This window comes from Ailuropoda melanoleuca, chromosome 13 (genome assembly GCF_002007445.2).
Source record: "Ailuropoda melanoleuca isolate Jingjing chromosome 13, ASM200744v2, whole genome shotgun sequence".
NCBI lineage: Eukaryota > Metazoa > Chordata > Mammalia > Carnivora > Ursidae > Ailuropoda > Ailuropoda melanoleuca.
In genome coordinates this window covers 4,449,494-4,470,136 of record NC_048230.1, presented here as the reverse complement: position 1 = coordinate 4,470,136, position 20,643 = coordinate 4,449,494, and the positions used below count along the sequence as shown (strand labels likewise).

General features: G+C 49.8%; 1 protein-coding gene and 1 long non-coding RNA gene across 2 annotated transcripts; both read left to right on the top strand.

Moving 5' to 3' along the window:
* Nucleotides 1-1,018: 1,018 nt before the first annotated feature.
* LOC117795784 lies at nt 1,019-7,405 on the top strand. The gene is made up of 3 exons (XR_004619924.1): nt 1,019-1,070; nt 2,655-2,735; nt 5,879-7,405. It is a non-coding gene; the product is annotated as an uncharacterized LOC117795784 (long non-coding RNA).
* Nucleotides 7,406-14,091: 6,686 nt separating this feature from the next.
* On the top strand, nt 14,092-15,364 carry LOC109490569 (40S ribosomal protein S25). The gene is made up of 3 exons (XM_034640633.1): nt 14,092-14,096; nt 14,914-15,026; nt 15,084-15,364. Exons 1-3 carry the CDS (start codon nt 14,092-14,094, stop codon nt 15,362-15,364), a joined length of 399 nt encoding a protein of 132 aa, XP_034496524.1.
* Nucleotides 15,365-20,643: the final 5,279 nt, after the last annotated feature.

Here is a 20,643-nt window from a genome sequence, read left to right as displayed (position 1 = left end):
AGGCCAGGAAGCGGGCGTCTCTAATTGAAATGCTGGCCGCGTGGCTGGTTGGCAGTCGGCACCTGGCGGTGCGCTGTGCGGAGCGCGGCCGGGCCTGGGGCGCCGGGTGCGGGAAGGACAGGCGGCGGCCGCGCGCCACGTGGGAGCAGGCGGGGCTGCCGAGTCCCCGGGAACCCCGCGCCGCGTGCTTGCCGGTAATGAGCTCCCGGGGCCGAGGTGAGCTTCCCCCGCTGCTCACACGGCAGCCGCCTGGCACCAAAGGAAACGGGTCCTTTTTTTCTTCCGTGCCTGACAGCTCATTAGAAGAATTAATTTACTCCAGCGTTTGCAGTTTAAAGGACATTATTTACTGGTTAATTGTTGTTATTACAAAATGTTAAATATCATTATTTATTTCCCAGGCCCTGACAGCCTCTCTGACAGGAATTTATTAGGTGAGACGGTATCACCGGTGGGCGCCCCTGCGCGGGGCAAGGTGAGGTGGCAGGTTTGCCCTGGGCCTGGGGCTCGGCGCAGAGCAGGCACTTTGAAGGGCAGAAAGTGAGGGGCTGCCCTCTGGCCCACCCTGGGACGAGGGGCCGTTGGCTCCTCCTCACCCCCCATCTCTGCCTGCCAGTGTGTGGGCGGTTGGTGGCAGAGGGGGGAGGGCACTTGCATAGAGTAGCAGTTTGGGGGTCAGGATGGCAGTTGCCAGAATGAGCGCCGGACTTTGAGTCTTGCCCTTAAAAGGTTACCCCCTGAACATGAGTATCGAGGCCACTTTCTTGAAATTCGGAGAATTAAAGAGCCAGAAAGGAGGTGAGCGGTCACCTGGTGTTCCCATCCCAAACCGGTGGCCTCCACATGACAAAGGGTCTGTGGACTTGAGTTTGACCTGGTCAGCAGACTTCACCTAAAAATCGAGATTTCTGGCTTGAAAAGTAAGAAGTTCTCGCCCCACTTAACTCATGGTTTTGTATCAGTTGACAGTGACCAGCTGGCAGCGAGGGGCAGCGCCATTCCGGGGATGCACCTGCTGCCCGGCTACACGACTTCCGCCCTTTGCTTCCCTCGCCACGTTACTCTCCTGTGTAGGTATCTGAGTTTTCCCATGCTGATCTGATCTAATGATCACGTGTAGATGAGGGAGCTGAGTCCGGCGCAGTGAAGTCTCTGATGGCCAGGACGGCAGCCCGGCCCACTTTTTACCACACCAGGCCGCCCCCGCAGCTCGCTGCCCCTACCTCCTCTGGGTTGGATCTGGAGTGAATCAGGGCAGGGAGCTCAGGGCTTAGGGCAGCCTCTGGGCCAGGAGCGAGACCGCTTAGTGAGCATTTACAAGAATCATGGGCCCCCAAATCGCATTTATTTGTTTATTCGGGAAGTCATTTCTGAGGACCTACTATGTGACCTGTAAAACTGATTCGGATACAAATCTTTTTTTTTTTTTTTTTTTTTTAAAGATTTTATTTATTTATTCGACAGAGATAGAGACAGCCAGCGAGAGAGGGAACACAAGCAGGGGGAGTGGGAAAGGAAGAAGCAGGCTCAACAGTGGAGGAGCCTGATGTGGGGCTCGAACCCATAACGCTGGGATCACGCCCTGAGCTGAAGGCAGACGCTTAACCGCTGTGCCACCCAGGCGCCCCCGGATACAAATCTTACCCTCAAGGAATTCGGTTTGGTGAGACTGTGTATGAAACGGTCATCCAGTCACGGGCCTGGGAGATACATGAGTGGAGAGGCGTGGGGCAGCCCAGAGGAGGAAGGGGTGACTGGTAGCGTTGGGGGAGACCCAGGGAGGAGGCTTTCCAGGAGAGGGAATTAATACTTCATGGAGGGGCGCCTGGGTGGCACAGCGGTTAAAGCATCTGCCTTCGGCTCAGGGCGTGATCCCGGCGTTATGGGATCGAGCCCCACATCAGGCTCCTCTGCTGTGAGCCTGCTTCTTCCTCTCCCACTCCCCCTGCTTGTGTTCCCTCTCTCGCTGGCTGTCTCTATCTCTGCCAAATAAATAAATAAAATCTTTAAAAAAAAAAGTACTTCATGGAGCACGTTCTAGGCTGGGCAGGCTGTCTGTGTCCTCATGCACAGACACGCGTCATCACCTGCACCTCTCATAACATGGTCGATTATAAATGTCTGTCATCAGTTAATAAATAGTGGCTTTCCCAGGCCTCAGAGAGCCCCACCCTGCCATCTCCTCCAGCTTTGGGGACCCTCTGCTCTGATTGGATAGCCACCTTGCTGTAGGATCTGTCAACCACCACCCACATGCCAGCCAGTCTGCGGGTCAAGTGGATTACCCTCCTTTGACAAGTTAGAAACCCGAGGCAGGAGCTGGGGCTCATAGGGCAAGCAGATGGACCTTGGGCAGGAGGGATAGCGGGCTCTTGTCTGAGACCCAACCCCCAGCTCTGGGAAACATGGATCCTTTAGGGCAGACTTCAAACGACGGCCCTTCAGATAGGTCTTAGGCCCCGTCCTTTCCTGCCCAGGCACCTGACGGCCGCAGGTAGCCTCAAGGAAAATTGGGAGGACTAAAAGGAGATGAAAAATACTTTGAAAAAATATGAAAACGGGCTCAACCGAGCCATTACTGTGTTGTAAATTATTACAAAGTTATTTCTGGCTGGCAGCCTGGTTTATTTTCGACCCTACCTCATTTCTTCCAGGTCAGAGGCCCTAGTTCCTTGTCTGGTGAGTCAGAAAGAGACTAGCATTACTGGAGTGAATCCTGAGCGGACTCAGAAACTGTGAGTACAGCTTGGAGGATTTTACGGATTCCTGGAATATCAGGGCATGTCGCCCTTTGGAGGTCTTCTCCACCAGCCGCCTCATTTTATCTTATGGCCATATTAAATTCTGAAAAAATTTTATTCATTTTTCGAATCGGTAATCCGTGTCCAAGGAGCAAAACTCAAAAGACATCAAAGAGAACCTGGCAAACAGTCTCTTCTCACTGCTCAGAGGCAGCCAATGGTATCAATTCCTTGTGCTTTACTATATTTTAAAATAGCATTGTTTCTCTTTTCTGTTCATGTGGAAAACACAGTAATTCCTGCAGAAGGAAGTAAAAATCATATACAGTGCCACTATTTAGGGCTGAATACCGTTGACATTTTGGTGTACGATCAGCGAGACTTTTCTCTTTGCACGGACACGTCTCTAGCTGCCAATTTGCATAACCTGAGTTTAATATTTGTTTACATTAAATAGGATTCTTTAAAATAACAGTCTGAGAGGATACTGGTAATAATGAGTACTGTGAGGGGAGGAATGGGACTGGGTTAGGATTAACGAGGGGGGTGTGCTTTACCTCTATTATTTGACTTTTTTTTAGAATGAAAATATATTTGTATATTGTTTCCCCCATATTGCAGAATCCGACTGTAAATGACTGTATCCGAGGTGACTATTTAGCCAATCCTTAATGATGTGCTCTTAAGACGTTTACAGGTTCGGGGACACTGGGTGGCTCAGTCGGTCGGGTGTCTGCCTTCAGCTCGGGTCATGATCCCAGGGTGCTGGGGTGGAGTCCCGCATGAGGCTTCCTGCTCAGTGGGGAGTCTGCTTGCTGCTCTCCCTCTGTCCCTCCCCCTGCTTGTGCTTGCGGGTTTTGCCATTATCAGCAAAGCTGGGATAGACATTTTGCACAGCTTTGCACACTTGTCCGGTGTTTCCTTGGAGCACTTTTTAAGAGCTGGAATTGCTGGATTAAAGGGAATGTACACTCTAAGGCTTTTTGATACATCATGTCAAAATTTCTTCCTTCCGGGCTGTTCTAATCTTTCATCTCACCCACAGCACCTGCTCTCTATTCCCACCACTGCACAAGTGTGAGGATTGTGAGATAGTGGGGCAAAAGCATGGGAGGCTGGGATGGTTTCTTCTCCAGGTGAGGTTTAAGAAGGGGGTAGTGTGTGACTTGGGGAAGCTTGCTCTGGTGCCTCAGAACCCTGGGTTGCTGGCAAGGGACCTCAGTGGCCAAAGGGAAAAGGAGGAGGCGCAAGGAATGAATAGAACCCTCAGGGGCCTCCACCTGCCCCTATCATAAGGCGTGACGGTTGTGCCTGGATCCAGATCCTTCCTCTGGGCCTCCAACCATAGGGTGAGTGCAGCCCCCCCATCCACAGTGCTACTTAGAGCTAATGGCATGGCTGAGATGCCCTCTCCAAGAGCTCTTCCAGCCCAGGAGAGTTACGTCCCTCAAGTTCAAGTGGCACATGGAGGACCTTCCAGGGTCAAGGTCTCCAGCTCCTGCCTCCCGAGTGTCAGAGTTAGTCTTTGATTCCAAGTGTTTGTTGTGCCCAATTCTGTGGGTCTCGCCTGTAGCCTTTGTACCCTTGGATTCTCTGGCAAGTTGACCCTCTCATTTGGAAAGCTTCAAGAGGGGAAAGAAGGACTGGAGACAGACTTACTGATTTAATAGTGAAAAAATGGCATTCTGAAGGTGCCCCCTCCTCTCTGGAGCCCGGCGTCTCCACAGGGGCTGAGGGTTCCTCTTGATGGGGCGACAAGAGAAAGCCCAAGACTGCGTCTCATTGGTGAGATGAATAATACATTTGAAGCATCTCACAAACTGTGTTTGATCCGCCTAAAGCTTCAGCGGTTAACGTATTTCTCTTTATCCCTAGCAAGGGAGGGCTGGGAACTGTCAACATTTCCCTTTCTGCCTAATTTGTGCCTTCTCCATCAAGAGAGAAGCAGGGGCAAGGGAAGGGAAGGAGGCAGGGAAGGAGGGTGACACACTCCCCAAACAATTCATTGAGCCACAGCGCTGGGGGGCGCTCCCACAGCCTGGGAACCCGGGGATCACCAGGTCAGAGAAGGGGAGGGAGGCCTCAGGTCTGAGGGGCTTCGCCGTGGGAGCTGGGGCTCTCTGGGGCCTGTCTGCAGTGCCCCTAAGACATTAATCCCCGGGAGGGCCCATCTCCAGTGTTTCTGGTGGGAGGCCAGAGGGGAAGCTGAGGCTTGGAGCTGCCAAGCATGGAAGATGCTTGCCTCCTCTCCTGGGTGCTGGGGAGTAATGGTGTTAAGCACTGCCACTGACTGAGCTCAGGGGCCAGGCGCTGTGCCCATGTTTAACCGACAGGAGTTTGGTGTCCTTCATGTTGCTCTAAGGGGTGACCTTAAGTTCTAAGGATCTCCCCCAAGGTCCCACTGCTAGACCGTGTGGAGTTGTCTGGCCCAAAAGTTCACGTTCTTAACCACAGTGCTGTTCTCCCACTTGACTCGTCTCCGATACTTTGGCGAACTGGTCTCCTATTCTGTAGGGCAACAGAGAAGTGGCTAACCTCTCACCACGCCTCAGTTTCCTCAGGTATAAAATGGAGATGTTAACAATCGTAGCAACCTCGCAGGATCATGGTGAGGATTAAATAAGTCGATACCCTCAGGTTCGCAGAGCCTGGAGCGTAGGAAGCACCCTGTGCATTTGCTGTCATTCCCAGCTCATTTTACACCATGGTCAAGTCACAGCCACCCCCCTCCCACTGACCTTGAACCATCCTCCCACTTGGGACTGCCTTACTCTGTCTCAATCCACCCTCTCTGTCCAGCCGGCGTGCGCCCCCCCCCCCCCCNCGTGCGCCCCCCCCCCACAGTCGCTGGACTTGCCCCGCCCCCTTCCGACAGGTCCTCTGCTTCCCACAGACCTTGCCCATTTCCGTGGCTCTTTTCTCTTCCGCGGTGGCCGGCAAAGGGAACGCCCATCCCCTTGGTTGCCTACAGCACACTTTTGCTGGAGGCAGAGCACAGAGAGAGAAGTCTTCCCTGGGAGGAAGCGGAACAGATCGTCCCCACTGGGGAAGGAACAAGGGATGGAAGAGTGAGAGAGATTTTCCTAATAGCTGACAAGGAGTCTCCACCCGCGCCATTCACTCCTGTCCTTTCACAGGCTCCTCCTGCCCACAGGGAAGCTATTCATCGTGTCCACTCTCAAGCCCTCCAACTGCAGTGTGACCTGGGATTTATGCAGAGAACCGAAGAGACACCTCTGAATTCCCAAGTGTGGAACAGAAGGAAGGCGTCTGCCAAAGCCAGCAGCCAAACCAGATTTTGGAGAGGACCTCCTCAAAGCCTGGGTGTTGACAGGGGGTTCCTGGGGAAGCGAGACCTCCTCGCATGGGGCAAGGCAGGCCCGGTGGACCCTAGCAGCCTGGCCTGTGTGCCTGCCCTGTGCCCCCAGAGCCCTTCTGTTGGGGCCTGGCATCCCACGGAGGTGGCATTCTGCTCAGCAGCTCAGAGCGCAGACGGGAGGGCGGGCATTGCCAGAGAATCGATTTGCGGGAGCAGCGGGGGCTTTCTCTTCCTCCTTACTTCTCTGGTCTTTGATCTCCTGTCCTTCCTCCGCAGTCCCATTTTTCTCCTCCTTCTTCCCTTGATCTCTCCCTCTTTCTCTCCCTTCAGCCAAATCACAGCAGCTCCCTAGAAGGGGGGTGGGGAGCGGCAGTCCTTTGTCCTCCTGCTCTTTCTGACTGGGTGGGGCTCACTGTCCAAGGTGCCAGCCTCCTGCCCCAGTCCCGAGGGGCATGTTTGGCCATGGTGAAAGGACTCACACACACACACACACACACACACACACACATGCATGCACGTGCATGCACGCTCAACAAGCAAGAGCTGAAACAGGGAGAGCAACCAGGGACGAGAGGGAGAGGCGAAGACAGAAAGACTGAGACAAGATTCAGAGCATCAGAAAGCCAGGGAAAGAGATGGGGAGAGTCAGAGACAACGGAAAAAGAGAATTCAGCAAATTAAAAATTTTACAACCATCCAGCAAGTCTGCAAAAATGATCTTCCCTGCGGTCTTTCATTTATCTCATTATCTGACTCCTAATGTGCTTTTTCCCCCTTTCTTTTCTCGCCACACTTGGTGCAAAATCTTATTAGCTTTTTTTTTTTTTTTCTGGCAGGAGCTTCATATAGTCTTTTTCATTACGTTTCCTAATAAAAGCAATCACTAGGAAGGCATGGCTGGAGGATTAAAAAGCCACCTCAGCAGCCTCCTGGCCAGCAGAGCCATGACTTGCGATAGCCTGGTTCACGCTGCCTGGGGAGCCGGCCAGCCCCGCGGGCTAGGTCAGGGCGAGCCGGGTTGTGCTGGGGAACAGTCTGGGGCCGGAAGAGTGGCCTTGCAGCTGCAGGTGCACAAGATTATAGAAAGCGTCAGAACGGAAGACGTGCAGAAGGCGTAGCTCCGCCCTGGAACGGCTTCAGAGCTCGAGTGAAGGCTACCTGCCTGACCCCCAGCGCTCTGGTTTTGATCCAGAGAGAAGAATATTTGGGGCCTTTCTCTTTGGGCCTTGGCCCACCCCGTAGCACATTCTTTTGGATAACATCAGTGATAACAAATCCTCACCTTTTGAGAATAGATTTGATTTATCCACCCTTTTTTTCTAATTTGCGGTGGTAAAATTCACATAACTTGGGACCCCTAAGTGGCTCAGTCGGTTAAGCGTCTGCCTTCAGCTCAGGTCATGATCTCAGGGTCCTGGGATAGAGCCCCTCATCGGAGCTCCCTGCTCAGCGGGAAGTCTGCTTCTCACCCTGCCCTTCCCCACCGCTTGTGCTCTCTCGCTCTCAAATAAATAAATAAAATATTTTTTTAAAAATTCACATAACTTAAAATTTACCATTTCAACCATTTTTGAAGTGTACAATTCATGGCTAAGTGCATTGACATTTTTTAAAAAAGATTTTATTTGTTTAAGAGGGAGAGAGAGCATGAGCGAGGGGGAGGGGCTGAGCAGGGAGCCTGACGCAAAACGGAGTGCATCCCAGGACCCTGGGAGCATGACCCGAGCTGAAGGCAGCCGCCCAACTGACTGAGCCACCCAGGCGGCCCTAAGTACATTCACATTGTCATGTAAACGCTACCACCGGCCATCTCTAGAACTTTTTAATTTCCAAACTGAAACTCTATCCCATTAAGCACTAACTCCATTCCTGCCTCTCCCAGCCCCTGGCGACCAGCTTCTGTCTCTGTGAACTTGACTGCCCTAGGTACCTCGTGTAAGTGGAATCTTGCAGTATTTGTCCTTTTTGTGACTCACTTATTTCACTTAGCATAACGTTTTCAAGGTTCACCCGTGTTGTAGCCTGTGTCAGAATTTCCTGCCTTTTAAAGGCCGAATGATATTCCATTGTATAAATATACCTACCACATTTTGTTTTTTAAAATTTTTTTAAAAAGATTTTTATTTATGTATTTGAGAGAGAGAGAGAGAGAGCTCATGAGAGGGAGGAGGGGCAGAGGGAGAAGCAGACTCCCTGTTGAGCGGGGAGCCTATGTGGGCTCAATCCCGGGACTCCAGGATCACGACCTGATCCAAAAGCAGCTTAACCAGCTGAGTCACCCAGGCATGCAACATGGGACACCTGGGTGGCTCAGTCTGTTAAGTGTCCGCCTTCAGCTCAGGTCATGATCCCAGGGTCCTGGGATTGAGCCCCACATTGGGCTCCTTGCTATGTGCAGAACCTGCTTCTCCCTCTGCCGGCTGCTCCCCCTGCTTGTGCTTGTTCTCTGTCTCTCTCTCTCTGATAAATAATAAACAAATAAATAAATAAATAAATAAATAAATAAATAATAAAATGTTTTTAAAAACCCAAAACAAAACAAAACAGAAAGACTTCTATCTGTATAAGGAAAGTGAAAAGAAGCGAGAACCCACCCAGATACCTGTCACATCAATATAACGGTTCCTCTCCCTTTCCTGTGTTTCTCTCTTATGCTAATGATTGTATCTCCACCCTCTCATTGAATAATCCTGTCCTCCCAGGGCCGGTTCAAACCACTCTGAGCTAGCAGCAGGAGTAGGATACAGTGCTTGGAAAGGCCCCCCCCCCCCGAAAATTACCAGGAAACAGGTGTGATAAATTAAGGCAAAGGAAGGAACCTCTGTAAAGTAATAATGCATTTTATTGCCTGGGTTATAAACCAGCCCTGAAGTAACATATGGCTTTCCAGGATGATTTCGGCCACACATCGAGTGACACTGGGTTAATTACAAAACCTCTCGGGGTGACTTTGCAGAGAACAATAGTCATTTGGAAATATTTGGCTTAGGTTTTAAAATAAAAGTACAAAACAATCAATTCAAAATGACGTTTCAATGTCTTGTTGCTTTGGGGATCACCGTAGGTGCTCGGCCGGGACTGTTGGAGTGGGTTCCAACCAGCCTTTCTCAAAGACCAGAGAGCGTCACAGATGGAGCAGACGTGCAAGAGGAGGCATCATTGCAGAAGTGTGCACGCCAGCGTCTACCACCGGTTTGGTTAATAATGGCAACGCCTTGGATCTCTGTGGCCCTTTGGGAGGCTTTTACCTCTCATTTCCTGCCACTGTCCTCCAGGACTCTCTTGCTCTCCGTCTCTGCCAGTCTCTGTCCCTGGCCCAAACCCTGGAAGACAGCAGATTTGCTCAGGGAGAGTAGACATCCAGGGGTTACAAGACAACCTCATGGATCCCCTTTCCTCCCCCCATCTGGTGTCAGAACCCCTGAAACAGACCACGGATTTCACTACTTTTCCTCTCTCTACGTGAGCTAAGGCATTTATTTTCCACGTGGCCTTAAAAACTGAATCTTTTCCTTAGACACACACACACACCCCCTCTCTGTTTCCACTAATACCAGCCTAGAAAAGATCACCCCCTCCTCTCGTCCTGAGAAGCTGGCCCCTCCCTTCCATCGGAGCTCCAGGGGGCTTTTATTTTTCTTTTATTCTCAGCTCTCTATCAATCAAGGGGAGGGGGAGACACTTTATCTGAACCCTTAGTGAGCAGGAACGGCAACCAGCAGCTGCTAGGGCAGTGGGAACTTCATTTCCGGCGCTGAGGTTTATAAATGTGGCACAGAATACCAGTAGGGACCAAAATAAATCTAACAGCTTCTCCAGAGGTCCCTAGGGGCTGCTTTAGAATTTCTTTCCATTGGGGGTCATGTTCCTTCTCTTTTTTTGCAGGGGAGGGGTGGTGGAAATGCTGGGATTTGCAACATGAAATGAGCCACCTTCTTGCTCCTTCCTAAAAGCACTGAGCCCGGGACCCAGGATGCTCTGGAGGGAGAGCACTGGGTCCATCTCTGGAGGGGCTTGAAGTCCTGGGTGGGCATTAGAATGCTGGCTCTGTCACTTAGTAGCTGTCAGTTTCCCCATCTGCAAAATGGGGCTAAGAATGCCTGCCCTGGGGCGCCTGGGTGGCGCAGTTGTTAAGCGTCTGCCTTCAGCTCAGGGCATGATCCCAGAATCCTGGGATCAAGCCCCACATCAGGCTCCTCCGCTGGGAGCCTGCTTCTTCCTTTCCCACTCCCCCTGCTTGTGTTCCCTCTCTCGCTGACTGTCTCTATCTCTGTCAAATAAATAAATAAAATCTTAAAAAAAAAAAAAGAATGCCTGCCCTGCCCACCTCACGGGGATGCTGTGCAGACTGAATGAGGTGTCTATAAAGTGAGTGCCCAAAAGGTTTTGATGAGCTCATGCGATGTGGTGACGGTTCCTAAGGGGCAATGATAAGGACCAGGGCTGTCCAGGAAGCTTTTGGGATGGGCTCCAGGCAGACTCTCCCTAGCCCATTCCACAAACCTTGGCTGTCTCCTTTCCTTTCAGAATTCTGGGCAAGGAGCATGGATAGTCTGTTCCAAACACAGCTGGATTTTTCCCAATGTGTTTTCTAAGCCTTCCTTCTTCTGCCCCTCTAAATCCTGAGAAAATGAAGGTGGCCAACTATGATAGGGAGAGAGAGAGAAAGGCTGAGAGAGGGAGAGAGGGGCAGGGGTGGAAAGGGAAAGAGAGACAAAGAGAGGGCTGCCAAGGACGAAGGCAGGAAGAGGGGAGCATCTGGTTAATACTGTGCTAATGTGAGCTCGCACGGATCCTTTCAAAGTTCTGTCCGAGAACCCTGCTCAGTGAGATGAGACCGGGTGCGGGCTCCACAATCTCACCCCTTTTATATTCCCTTCATTTCCAGACGCTGCACACCACCTTCCAGCTGTGTCCAGGTCTTTCTCTGGATTTGGATCCTATCCAGGCCACACCCTGGCTGTGGTTGGGAGCTTCGGTGCAGGCAGGATGCTGACGATGCCTTGAGCCCCCTCAGGACAGCAATTACTTGTACAGCGTTTTCTTCCAAGCCTTTTTCTGTAACAAGATTCCACCCAGCTTCACTCCCCAGAGGCAACTTGTGTTGCCAGTTTCTTGCTATACTTATAGAGAGAAAACTGATTTTCTTTAAATATTTGTTCAACACTTTATTTAAAGAGGTTAGGTACTGCAAAGAAGAAGGATGAACAGAGGACCACGCTCCTCTCTTGTTCTCAGCAATGCAGCCCTGGTGGACAATTTCATACCCCAGTCTTTAAAACAAAAGCTGTACATAGGCAGGACCGACTTTCAGCTGAAGGCAGTTAACCTTGGAGGTCACAGCCCATACCTGCAACTTACCAAAATTGTCCTCCTTTCAAACAAATACGGGGATTCCCTAAAAGCCACCTGGGCAGCAAAATTCTCTTCTATCTTATTCCAATTCATGATGATGCTTTAGGGTCACGTGTATTCTGGCCCTTTAGCCCAAGTTTGGCTGGCCCACTCCTACATCTGGTTCCATGGTAGCTATTATGAAATTCTCACTCTTGCTACCCTCCGAGGGAGGTGGTCATTCTTTCTTTTTTTTTTTAAGATTTTATTTTTTTAAGTTATCTTTACAACCAACATGGGGCTTGAACTCACGACCCCGAGATCAAGAGTCACATGCTCTTCTGACTGAGTCAGTCAGGTGCCCTGGGAGGTGGTCATTCTTGTTGGCGATTGCCATTTTGTTTTCACTCTTTGTATCTGGGGTGAGGGAACAGGGGAATGTAAATGAAGGACATACTGTTGAGCTGATGTATGCTGGGTCCCAGTAATCTGATTGCAACTGAAGTTGGAAGTCTGGTAATGTCAGGCTTAATTATTTGGACTGACCATCCCAGTAAAAACAAAAGGCTTCTGGGTGGCTCAGTCGGTTAAGCATCTCCTTTGGCTCAGGTCATGATCCCAGGGTCCTGGGATCGAGCCCCACGTTGGGCTTCCTACTCAGTGAGGAGCCTGCTTCTCCCTCTGCCTCTCTCTCTCTCTTTTTCTCATGAATAAATAAATAAAACCTTAAAAAAATTTTTTTAAGTATAGAAAAAAAATCTTTTTTTTTTGAAGAATTTATTTATTTATTTAACAGAGAGAGAGATAGCCAGAGAGAGAGGGAACACAAGCAGGGGGAGTGGGAGAGGAGGAAGCAGGCTCCCAGTGGAGGAGTCCGATGCGGGGCTTGATCCCAGAACGCTGGGATCACGCCCTGAGCCGGAGGCAGACCCTTAACGACTGAGCCACCCAGGTGCCCCTAGAAAAAAATATCTTAAAAGCTCCAAAGAGTTGATAAAATACCAAGGAATCAACAGGCCCACGTGGAAGAGAAAACCAAAGCATAGAAACCTATTTTCCCTGAAAAAACATCTGTCAATCCTAGCAAATCTGAACTTTCATTTTGAACACTTGGGAGAATGAGCAGGCTAGAAACCCATGCTCAGTGCCTGCGCGAGGTGGGGAGCCTGGTAGAACTTCCTCCCCTCAATATACTGCGATCCCAAGGGACTCCTGCATGATCCAGAGAACCTCGGACCTGCAACTCTGTTTTAGGTAGCTCAGGTCTGGTGGTGCCCCTAGTGTCTGGCAGAAGTCAGCACAATCCTCTCCAGAGGAAAGCCCCTTCGTTCAGATTGTTCCTATATATGTGGAATAACATAATAAATTAACATGTAATAAATCATAATTTGTTCAAGTGCAGATATTTACATGTAATAAGAAATGATGTAAAGGGACAAAAAAGACTTTAAAAACTCCAAATACAAATTCTTTTTTTAAAAAAAATTATTTATTTATTTATTTTTAAAGATTTTATTTATTAAAGAGGGAGAGAGTGAGCAAGAGAGAGAACACAAGCACGGACAGAGGGAGAGGGAGCAGCAGACTCCCCTGCTGAGCAGGGAGCCCGACATTGGGCCCGAGCCCATGACCCTGGGATCATGACCTGAGCCGAAGGCAGATGCTTAACCCACTGAGCCACCCAGGCGCCCCCCCCAAATACAAATCCTCTTTTTGTTTTTAAGATTTGATTTATTTATTTGTCAGAGAGAGAGAGAACACAAGCAGAGGGAGCATCAGGGAGAGAGAGAAGCAGGCTCCCTGCTGAGCAAGGAACCCGATGTGGAGCTCGATCCCAGGACCCTGGGATCATGACCTGAGCCAAAGGCAGATGCTTAACCCACTGAGCCACCCAGGCATCCCTACAAATACTTAAAATTTAAAAATAATAGTAACTGCAATTAAAATTCAACTCATTAATTTAAAAGCAGCTGAGATGCAGTAGAACAGAGAACTGGCAAAGTGGATGATAATAGAAATTACCCAGTGTGCAGCTTGGAGAACCAAAAAGAGGAGAAGGGTGGAGAAATAGTAGATACAGAGTCTAGAGCCATAGCATATGTTTAATTAGCATCCCAGAGAAACAGAAAAGAAAAATAGGGCAGAGACAAATATTTGAGAAGAGAAATGGCTGAGAGCTTCACAGAAGTGATAGAAGACACTAGTTTACAGATTCAAGAGGCCAGTGAATCACAAGCATGAACGTCCTGTCTAAACCAGCAGCCATATGAGAGAAGAGGGAGGGATATAGCTCAGAATTGAGTTTCAGCCCCAGTGGGCTTAAACGTTCCATAAAATAGTCAATTAGGAGAAAAAGTACTAAGCCTTCCATTAAGAAGCAAGGCTTTAGAGCTTCGTGGCTTTGGTGCCTGAGATTTTCTGCTCCCTTTGGCTCCCTTCCCTCTTCCAGTGCCTCAACCTCTCTCCCCAAGCCAGGCCCTGGTATCCTACCACTTCCCCGAAAAGGCCCTTTCTCTCTTGACCTCAAGGAAAGGAAGGAGGCCCAAGGCAGAAACAGAAAAAAAGCACAGAAGAATAAGAACCAGAGAGAAATCAGAGGAAGGGAGATGAGACTTACAGGCATTATGACTTGGGAGATGGGCCAGACTGGCTTTGGGGGTCACCCTGGAGGCAACAAGTGTAAGATGGGGATTGAAGATGACGTAGGAGTTGCTAACCAGAATTCTGCTTCCCTTCCCTTTCCTCCTCTCCCTCATGCTTTCCTCAGATTCTCTGCCTCCATGACCCTACCTTTGACAGTATCATGTGGGGAGGACCTGAGCTCCCATATCCATCTATATTCCCTAACAAACAGCAACATCAATAGTCAGGCTGCAGAGGTCGGAGAAGGGAAAACCATATTCCCTTGAAAACTGGAGAATACCAGAACACCGAATCCCTGGAGTTGGTCTTCCCTCATGCTACTGAAGTTTGGTTGCTATTTGTCACCTGTTAAGCCAGCCCGATCCAGGGAAAGCTACTTGACTTTTCCTGCCCCCAGTTCTCACTCCTCGCTGCAAATCCCAATCCTGGAGTGTCCTGACAGCCAGGGTATGCAGCATGGAAAAGCCATGGAAGACTTTCTCCAGAGAAGGGAGAAGAAGCTCCCAACAGATGATTCATATATTGTTTCCATCCCAAACACACTTTCACCTCCAAGGGGCAGAACTGGGACACCAATTCTCAGCACTCATTGACTTGCCATTTTCCCCAGGATCTGCTGAGCTTTAATGGGACTTCTCCGAAAGCCTAGTGGTGGGAACGGACCCGCTCAGATACACATAGGTGTAAAGAGACCTACTTAATGATCACCTGATTATATCTTAGGGCATCACAGTTAGATGAGTGTGCAGATGTGCACACAGATTTGTGTAGAGCTGGGATAGAAAGACTTTGAGACAAGATTAAGAAGATTCCAGTATTCGATTTTTGTCCAACATCTTAGCGAGGCTAAGGCAGGGGTAGCAGCTACTCTCCAAGCTTCGCGATCCTGCTGCCCCAGGATGACAAGAAGAAAGATCCTGGAAAGTCGGCCAAAAAAGGCAAAGACCCAGTGAACAAATCTGGTGAGAAGAACAAATCAGAGAGAAGAAGTGGTCTAAAAAGGCAAAGACCCAGTGAACAAATCTGGTGAGAAGAACAAATCAGAGAGAAGAAGTGGTCTAAAATCATAGTTCAGGACAAGCTCGATAACCTGGTCTCCTTGGACAAAGCGACATTTGGCAAACTCTGTAAGGAAGTTCCCAACTATAAGCTTGTAACTCCAGCTGTTTTCTCTGAGACACTGAAGATTCCAGGTTCCCTGGCCAGGGCAGCTCTTCGGGAGCTCCTCAGTAAAGGACTTATCAAACCAGTTTTAGAGCACAGAGCTCAAGTCATTTACACCGGAAACACCAAGGGCAGAGACCCAGCTGCTGGTGACGATGCATGAGCAGATCCCACCAAGCGTATATTTTGGAAAATAAAACTATTAAGTCAAAGAAGAAGAAGGAGGAGGAGGAGGAGAAAATGAAGAAGAAGGAGGAGGAGGAGAATGAGAAGAAGGGAAAGAAGAAGAAAGGGAAAGGGAAGAAGAAGGAGGAGGAGAAGAAGAAGGAGAAGGAGAAGAAGAAAGAGGAGGAGAAGAAGGAGAAGAGGAGGAAAAGGCGGCAGGGTTGGGGGGGGGATGAGAAGGAAGAGAAGAAGATTCCAGTGTCCATCTTCAGGAAGTTTTCCCTTAAGACAATGAAAATATCTCCTCGCTCATTTTTATTGCATTTCCTTTTGTCCTAGTGAGGTGTGAGGTGGCTGCTCCCTTCCCAAGCTACATGGTGATTTAATTTTTTTCTCAGAGGTTTCAGCCCCAATTCCCAGGACTCTCCTTATTGTCTTTCCTTCACTGGAGACTGCCTAGCAATGGAACTCTTGTATCTTGAGGGAGTGGGGTGGAAGCTAATATCCACCACTTACCAAATGCAAACACAAAGACAGGGCAAGAAGCAGAAGCCAGGGTCTCCGGGTGTGCTACCCTCACGACCTCCAGGCCTGAAGATGGGCCCTGTCCTCAGCAGCTCACAGAAGACACTGTCAGCCTTTGATAAACCTTGCAAGGCCAGCCTGGCTAAGAACCCCCTGAACACCCAATACCCAATGGTCCGAGAACGCTGTGAGTCTAGCGTGCTTATGGCAGCCAGAGAAACCCACCGTACCTTCCGCAAACAAACACGTATGAATGCCTTCTCTGTCCTAAATGCCTTCTCCATGCACCGACTACCACGTGGCCATCAGGAAGAATGGGCCAGACCCACAGGACTCATGTGGGAGTCACGATATAAGAAATGGAAACAGTGAGGTGTTCTATAGTGTGCAACTTCTGAGATTTCAAAGATAGAATATGCACTTTAAATATGTTTGGACACTCATAGAACATCTCTGAATGGAGACAAATGAAAATGCCTAACAGTATTGCATGCGAGGAGAGCAAAGTGGCTGAGGACAGGGTGGGAAGGAGACATCCTTTTGGCGGTGTTCTCTTTTGAGCCCTTTCATTGTTCCCTATGTCTGTATAGCATATGGAAGATGGCAATCAAAAGCAGACCCCTACCCCTTAAGGAGCTGGGTGGGGCAGACCTGCAAACAATTGCAATCCACTTTGCTCATTGTTATCCCTGAGACCTGACAGAGTGAGAAGGGAGTCTAGGACAGAGGACATCCAAGTTGGCTTGGGGGTGTCGGGGAATTTGGAATATCATCGCAGAGAATGCTGGAGACTCTTTCAGCTCAGCCTTGCCAGGGCCTAAAGAGCGCAGTGAGAAAGGATCCATCATAGAGCTGCGAGAGCCTGCAGAGGCCAGAACGCCAACTGTCGAGCGCAGACCAAGCTAAGGAGCTGAGATTTTATCGTAATGGGAAATGGGCGGCTGTTACGGAATTTTCAGCAGGGGAGTGACCTATGCGATTTGCTGTTTAGAGACAGAACTCTGGCAGGAGCATGGAAGGATAGATTAAGAGGGGCAAGGAGAGGCCAGGAGACTGGCTACGAGGTTAATGCAAGAATCCAGGTGAGGGAAGGCAGCAGAGGGAGCGGGGATGGCGGGGGAGCAAAGCTGAGACATGCAGCGGGTCTACAGGAGACCAGGTACGGGTCCAGCTCTGCAGCCCTTGGTTTTCTCGCTCTGGTATCTTCTGCACATTCAGGGCCCCAAACACCCCTGGCAGCTGGCAGGATGGGTCTGGAGGGGCAGCTTCCTCGCCTGCCTGCTTGCCTCCTGGCTCCAGAGCCTTGGCAAATTGGGGCGGAGGACTGAGAACAGAAGATTCTCCCGTGCCATTCAAACTCCTAGGTCTCTCTTATTTATTCCTCGCTCTCTCATTCTATTCGAGTCCTCTCATTATTTCGAGCTGTACAGCTTGCTGCTTCCCTGGCTGGGCTCTCCCGCCCCCGTCCACGAAGTGTCAATCAAGTCCTCAGATGAGCAACTCAGCCTCACATCCTCAGCGGCTCTGCCCCAGGACACGAGCGGCAAATGCTGACACACAGCAGCACGGTCTAGGGCTGCTGGCTCTTTCTTTAATAGTCTTCCGATCCAAAATGGGTGTTAAGATGGAATTTGAGGGGATCGCTTCTCTCTGCCTGCCCCTGTCAGGACAGCCACAAGGACGGGCAACCCTGAGAAAGAGGGGAAGCCTTCAGAAGTCAATTTCCTTTTCATTTCAAGGTTGGGCCGGGGCCAGTGTCTACTTTCGGAGGAGCTGTTTGAAATTCTTCACGAGAAGCTGAGTGCTTGAGTCCAGGAATCCAGGGCAGGCTTGTGAAGTAGGGATGGGGAAATGGAATTGTCATTTTATTTCTGAAGGGATATTATATTAAACAAAGGCGAGTTGGGATACAGAGCCCGCTTTTGTAGCCTCCCTGGAGAACCGAACAATAAGAAATGGTCCGGGGGAGGGGGGCGGGGCAGCAGGAAGAACGGAGGTTAAAACAGAGAGAACTTTCCCCAGCCCTGGAACCAGTGATGGGGGAGATCTGAGGAATCCGCTTCCCCAGGGGATTCCTCCTTCCCCTTTTACAAATTGTGAATGGAAGCTTGGTTTTGATAGAATATAGAAAGCTAATGAACATTAAGCTCAATTTCTGTGCCAAATTCTCTTTAGATCTCTGATAGCACACACACACAGAACTCGCGGTTGTGATCCGAGTGTGTCTATTTGTGTTCTGTTCTTTTTCTCAGGATGATTTCATACATACACACATTTCTACGTAGCCCACAGTCCACAGCTTGTCACTTTGAATTGCTACATAGTATCCAGTTGTGTCAACGTGCCAGAATTTGCTCAGCCATTCCCTGTGGCTGGGTTGTTTCCAATGTTCTATATTGTAATGTCTTCACACAAATGTCTTTCTCTTCCCTTGGATATTTCCTGGGGGTATAGTTCCCTAAGTCAGATTGCTAGGTCAGAAGGCGTGAACCATTCTACCGTGGGTGAACACTGCCCAGCTCTCTCCAGAAGGCCCAGACCCTCTGAGTGGCCTCCCTATTCTCTCTTTCCCCACAGCACTGACAACATCAGATTTTATCATTTTTATTTATTTTTGCTCATTTAATAGGCACATAATCGTACCTTGAAGTTATTTAATTCCCATTTCTTTCCCTGCTGGTGAGGCTGGGCACATTTCCATGTGAGGATTTATTGTCTGCTTTTCCTTGTGTGTAAACTCTTCATCTTCTCTGACATCTTATCAAGAGGAATCTGGGGGCTGACCTTACATATTTCTATCAAGCCTTTGCATATTTAAATAGTACACTTTCCCTATTAGGTCTACCATTCTTTACCTCCAAGGGAACTGTCCAGTTGGGAGGCAGATGCTCTCCTGTCTATGTGGGTTAGGGATGAGGTGGAGTTGAGATCACTTCTGGATTCTAGAGTGTTTTTTTTCCCGAAGGAAAAAAAAAAAGCCCGTCATATGGTACACCTTCTCTGGGCCCCCATTTTTTTTTTTTAAAGATTTTTTATTTATTTGACAGAGATAGAGACAGTGAGAGAGGGAACACAAGCAGGGGGAATGGGAGAGGAAGAAACAGGCTCATAGCGGAGGAGCCTGATGTGGGGCTCGATCCCATAACGCCGGGATCACGCCCTGAGCCGAAGGCAGACGCTCAACCGCTGCGCCACCCAGGCGCCCCTGGGCCCCCATTTTCTTAGTAAAGGAGGGGCTGGGCCGAGAAGACAGCTAGTTGTCCAGGCTACTCGGGGGTGCCCTTTGCTGGGGGTGGACCACTTCACCAAGGCTGGGCAGCCACCTGGGATCACACGGACTTCCTGATTCAGTATTTTTTCCCCACTCGCTGTATGGCCATGAAAGAAACAGCAAACTATTGAAATCAGAATCATCAGTACGAGTTCTGACGAATCCCCAGTACGGCACGGTGGTTAAAGGAGCAGGATCTGGAGCAGATGACCCCAGGTTCACATCTCAGTGCCTGTGTTTATAAAAGCCTTAATGTCTGTCTGTAAAGAGGTGTTTCAGGGGCACCTGGGTGGCTCAGTCGGTTAAGCATCTGCCTATGGCTCAGGTTATGATCCCAGGGTCCTGGGATCAAGCCCAATACCCATCTGGCCTCCTGCTCAGAGGGGAGTCTGTTTCTCTTCCTCTGCTCCTCCCCCCAGCTCCTTCTCTCTCTCTCAAATAAATAAAATAAAAAATCTTAAAAAAAGGGGGGGTGTTTCAGTTATGGCTGTATAAAACACTACCCCAAAATTTCGTGGCTAAAACAACAACTGTTTCTATTCTATCTCACAATTCTGTGGACAGGAATTCAGATGAGGCTTGGCTGGGTGATTCTGCTCCATGTGGCATTAGTCAGGTCACTCAGCCGTCTTGAGCTGGTGGCTGGGCTGGGCTGGGGGTCCAAGATGGCTTCACTCTCTGTCTGGCTCTCCATGCAGTCCCAGGGCCTCCCCACACGGTCTTTCCCACAGGGTGGTTGGACCTCTAACATGGTGGCTCAGGGCTCCAAGAGGGAGCACTCCGGGATCGGAAGAAGAAGCTCTCAGTGTCTTATGGCCTGGGCCAGAAAGCGTCACAGTGTCACTTCCACCATATTCTATTGGTCATGCAGTCACAGAGCCCGTGATGGGAGGAGTGACAAAGAGCTGGGGCCATCTTTAATGTGCCCAAAGTGGGGATAAACATATGTCCTCTTAGGGCTGCGGGGATTAAACGAGGTGACGTGTACAGAGGCAGATTCACCGTGAAGCTAACAGAACTGCAACCAGAGGGCTCCTTAATTGGACAGTCTTTTCTAGTCCTAGCACCTAATTTTAGATTCATAAATTTTCTTTTCCTTTCCTTAAAGAAGACCCCCAAACTGTCTAAGAACCAGGCCCTACAGATCCTAGCTCTGTCCTGAGTGTGTGCAGTGATGCTTGCTCAGCACATGGCCTGGCACAGAGGGTGTGCTCACTACCAGGCGACCCTCCCTGCCCTGGGCTGGTGCCTGGTGCCCCCTCTGTGCCTCAGGAGAAGGCTCCTCCTCTCACTCCGGCCTTTCCATTCTTTTGCGATAATTTCTTCTCCTTTGTAAAAAATGGAAGTAAAACACGCTGAGAATAATTTCATAATCACAAAACTGCCCTCCCGATTGTTCCCTGTGTGTCCCCCCATGACCTCGCCACCCGCCAGGGAGGTGGGCCTTACCCTGGGCGGAGTGCCAACTTCTTAGCTCGGGC